The following is a 4156-nucleotide window of genomic DNA, read 5'->3' on the forward strand; positions in this document are numbered from 1 at the left end:
AGCAGGAACAGGAACAGGAACAGGACCAGGCCCAGATAGTGTTTTAGTCCTTCATCCCATGAACATGTAGAATTCAACTAAATTAATCCTGGCAGTAGTTGTCTGTACATGCATGATCAGGGCCTTCCTCTCTCACACAGATTCGTCTGCTAATGAGGACTCTCAAGTCTTTCTACAATTTATTAAACAATTTGTTTCTTCTGTGTTTCCAGGGGCAAATATTTTTGCTACGACATATACAAACTGTTAACATTTCTTCCTATTTGCTGCTGTTGTGGTTCATTATCTCTTCTCTGTCGTACCCACAGTGTGCTGGGTGTACTCCAAGCAGAAGATGACTGTTGTTGTAGCCCACAGTCCCTAGGCGTGTACAAAGCCCCATTGTTCCATCTGCTCTGCAGGCAGGAGGAAGTTAACTCATGCTAACACTGAAGGTCCTGTTTTCAGGCTGGCTTTGCTCTCCTTTGTGCATGTGGCTAAGACTTTTAGGGTCGTATCCCATGTGTTAGAGCTCCACAGCAAACAGCCACCTGCAGTTTTTTCCCAGCAGATGATGGGGAAATGCATCTGTCCCTTCTCCAAGCTGCAGGCAGGGGAAGGTGCTAGCAAGCTGCCCCTCTTTGGCGCTGTCTCTGTTACAGTGGGTGTATTAGCAGTTCTTTATTCTCACTGGTGGTGTAGCCTCTGCATTCTTTGGGCCTGTCAGCCAGGGATGAAAGTTACAGGTTGCTAAACCCAAAAGCTGTAACTGTGTTTACAAAAGACTTGAGTTAAGGGCAATGTTAAATTTCAGTGATATTCAAGTATGCAGTGAAAGCAAACTTCTTTTTCTCCCCAAAGAGTTTACAAACCTGAATAGACAGTATCAAAAGAGGACGAAACCAAGACATAGAAAAATGTAAGTTAATTTACAAGAGACCTTTCCCTGAAAGGCAAAGAACTCATTGCCCACCTTCCATCCCAGGCCCTTACTCTGCTGCCCCATGTCCCACCCACACACACTGTTCTTATCTGGGTGGCATCCCCCTGCCTTGGGTCCTGGTAGCTGGTCCTGGTCCAGACAACAAAAGTTTTGTGTGGTTATTCTGTGGCACCATCTGTTCCCTCTCCCATCCTCTCCTCTAGGCCCTCTGGAGAGACGTGGGAGGGGCTTTGGTCTATGCGTTTCTCCTGCAAGGTGGCCCTGTGGAGATGCTGAAGGCAGTGTTGTGGTTGACCTCAGTGTGGTGAGAGACAAAGGTGCTCTTTGGCACATTAGAAGATGCAGCTGAAGGAATCCTTGTTTGCAATTACTTTTCGACTGCTGCTTTCCATTGGATATAGCTCAAGAGAGGTGGAAAGTGTTGTCTGTAGGCAGAGCCTTGTCCTGAGGAGCGCTGGGTTTTTGAAAGGACTCCTGAGAGTTCAATTTGTTGAGGTGCTGCAGGAAAAGTATTAATCGTGGCAACAGCATAGGATTTTTTTAAATGAGGAAAAGGTCAAGGGAGATGGTAGTATTCATGAAGCTAGTAACTTTTTCAAGACCGAGATGCCTGAATAAAAGCAGAGAGTCAGGACTGGAAAAGAGAAGGTGAGGGACATATTGGGAAGAATCGGAAGTAACTTGGAATTACAGTGGGAGGAAAAGAGAAGGCAAAGGGAAGCACTGAGGATCCTAAAAGGAAGGCAAAGAGCTCTGGTTAGTGTGACAACATACTAAAAGCCCCTGGAGGATGGAGGTGTCTGACCCGAGCAAGAGCAGAGGGGCAGTGCTCTGGTGCTGCCGTGTGCGGTAGAAAGCACAAACGTCAGATCAAACGGTCCGTCTGGGAATCCTCATTTTGTTCCTGGCTCTGCCCTTAATTTGTAGTGTTTGCCTCGAACTGCCCTTCCACAAAACAGTGCTTTCTGAGTTCATTCATGCCAAGCTTGAAGGAGGCACGGTTTTCAGTCCAGGATCTGCGCCAGGCTGTTTCAGAAGAGGTTGTAAGGGACACCCGGAGGAGGCATTGCTTTCACCGCACAAAGCGGTCTCCTGAGAATCCAGGTCTGCTGTGAGTCCAGCTTCAGGTTATTTGGTCACTACAGCAAACCACCCTTGTGCTGCTGCTGGTGGAGCTGGTTTCGGGGGCTGTACTGAGAACCTGCGGAGGGCTTTGAAAGCCCTGCTTTGGTTCACAGTGGAGGACTGCAGGCAACTGTGTGCGCAGGGCTGGGTCGTGCATTTCAGTGGGCGGGGTGAGGAAGAGGCCTGAGTAATGGAAGTGTAAACTTCACACACTGCCGTTGCTATCAGAGAAATCAACGGCTGCTGGTATGCGTCAAGCACTTACGCTGCACTATTAAATAGAATGGATGCCAGTCGCTTGTTTAATGTTAAAATAATAGTTTCATTCGCAACAATCAGGGACACTCTCTAAGGATGTGATATTGTACCATTTCTATTAGTGATTTAATTGCCTAATTTCTAGTCTCGAGCCTCTGCCATTTCTATGTGAATACCTGCTTGGTTCTGTCCGTCTGAAAGGTCTCTTTGTTTCCTTTGTAGCCATGCCTCTCACGCCTCTCAATGTAACTGTAAGCCAGGTCACCAGCGGCAATGCCAGCGTGGTCTGGGTGCCAGGATTTGATGGTCATGCACCCCTCCATTCTTGCACTCTTCAGGTATGGCCCCCTGGATTGTCCTCTGCCCTGCATGAAGAATGGGACTCTCCTCAGCCACAGCATTGCTTGAGCAATCTTTTGCTCTCCTAACCACTTTGTAGTAATGTTTGAATTCTTATTACACAGTTTTCAAACATGGAAACTTAACAGGATACAACTCAAAGCATATATAGGTGCCAAAGAGCAATTCAGCATAATTGTGAACCCTGTCTTTAAATCTTAATTGGTTTAAATCTTCATTTCCCATTGTCAAAGACCAGTTCTACCCAGAAAATCGAGGGTGGTGATATCCTTTAGCTCTACCAGGTGCTGAGCATTCAGCATCTCTGAAAAACTGGACTGCTTCTTTAGGTTCCTGGGAACAATGGTACATGTCCAATTTGAGACAGTTAGTTTATAGCATTGCACACTTAACTGTAAAATCAGATCAAAGAGCCGGTAACCAAGTGCAAAAAGAAATGGTTATTCCTGAAACAGGCTGTGCAAACGCAGCTAGGCACCTTCCACATGGATTTATCTGCCAGGTGTGAATATTGGGCCCCTCTGCTTTCCCTGTCTGATTACAGTGGCAATGTGAGAGAAATTTCTGTTGGGTGTTGCCAGCTATGTAGAGCAGGATTATAAACCCAAGGTACGCTGGAGGCAGCCTAGCTAATTTTCTTGCAGTCCTCTTTTTATTTGGGGAGGAAACCAGAGATTTCATGCTCTGATGTCTGTTCCCTTTCATAGTAAAAGCAACTATCATCTTGTTTTCACTCACTGGCAGAAAGAATGACTGAATATAGCTGGCCCCCGTCTCTGGGGTTTGTTGCTGCTTCTGTTCTTGTTGCAGTCGAAAACGGGTTTGTTCCTCTGTTTTACCACACTAGTTATCTGCAGTTGGAACAGCCTATTCTCTCTGGCTTGCATGCTGTAACGCTAATCTCCCTGGGGTTTGAGTTCCCCCTCTCGCTTTTGGTGGGGGCGGGGACGAGGGCTTGGGGCTTGGGCATGTGGGAGAGAGGCTGAATCAGAGAGCTCGGTTTCTGACCACTCAGCAGTCTCTCACCCTTTTTATAAGCCTTTTCTGTTCTCTTTGGAGAGGATGAAGTCCCTGCGTTTGGCTCTGGCGGCAGGGTAGCTTGGCAGTAACCCTCCACTGACAGAAAGCTGTGCTTCCTCTCTCTCTCACACTGAGAGATTTTGTGAGTGACGTGGCCCCCCGTTTCCATGTGAAAATGCATATGCCTCTGCCTCCCCAGCCTGCGATTCTGCTTACAGCCTCCCCGAAAGAGAAGGGGGATTGAAGCTTTGCCGTGGTTTTCTGGCACTCCGGAATTGCAGCGGGTGCCCCAAGAGCACCATGTTCAGACAGGCAGATTGCTTTTGGGGACAGTAGGAAACTGCTGTTCGGTGACTGTTAACACAAGCTGTGTTCCAGGCCATAAAGGGGCAGATGTAAGAGCACCGACTTTTTGGACTGTTGAACATAAAATCAGCATCAAACTGGCAGGATTTTACAGAGAAGTCTGAT

General features: G+C 47.3%; 1 protein-coding gene across 1 annotated transcript in view; it reads left to right on the forward strand.

Annotated features, from left to right (window-relative positions):
• TYRO3 (TYRO3 protein tyrosine kinase) overlaps nt 1-4156 on the forward strand; it is a 37877-nt gene that overhangs the window by 11526 nt on the left and 22195 nt on the right. Inside the window, exon 5 of the mRNA XM_010143418.1 lies at nt 2528-2643. Coding sequence (XP_010141720.1) covers nt 2528-2643 — 116 coding nt within the window. The remainder of the gene's footprint in view (nt 1-2527; nt 2644-4156) is intronic.

Source organism: Buceros rhinoceros, unplaced genomic scaffold (genome assembly GCF_000710305.1).
Source record: "Buceros rhinoceros silvestris isolate BGI_N320 unplaced genomic scaffold, ASM71030v1 scaffold24499, whole genome shotgun sequence".
NCBI classification, from domain to species: domain Eukaryota; kingdom Metazoa; phylum Chordata; class Aves; order Bucerotiformes; family Bucerotidae; genus Buceros; species Buceros rhinoceros.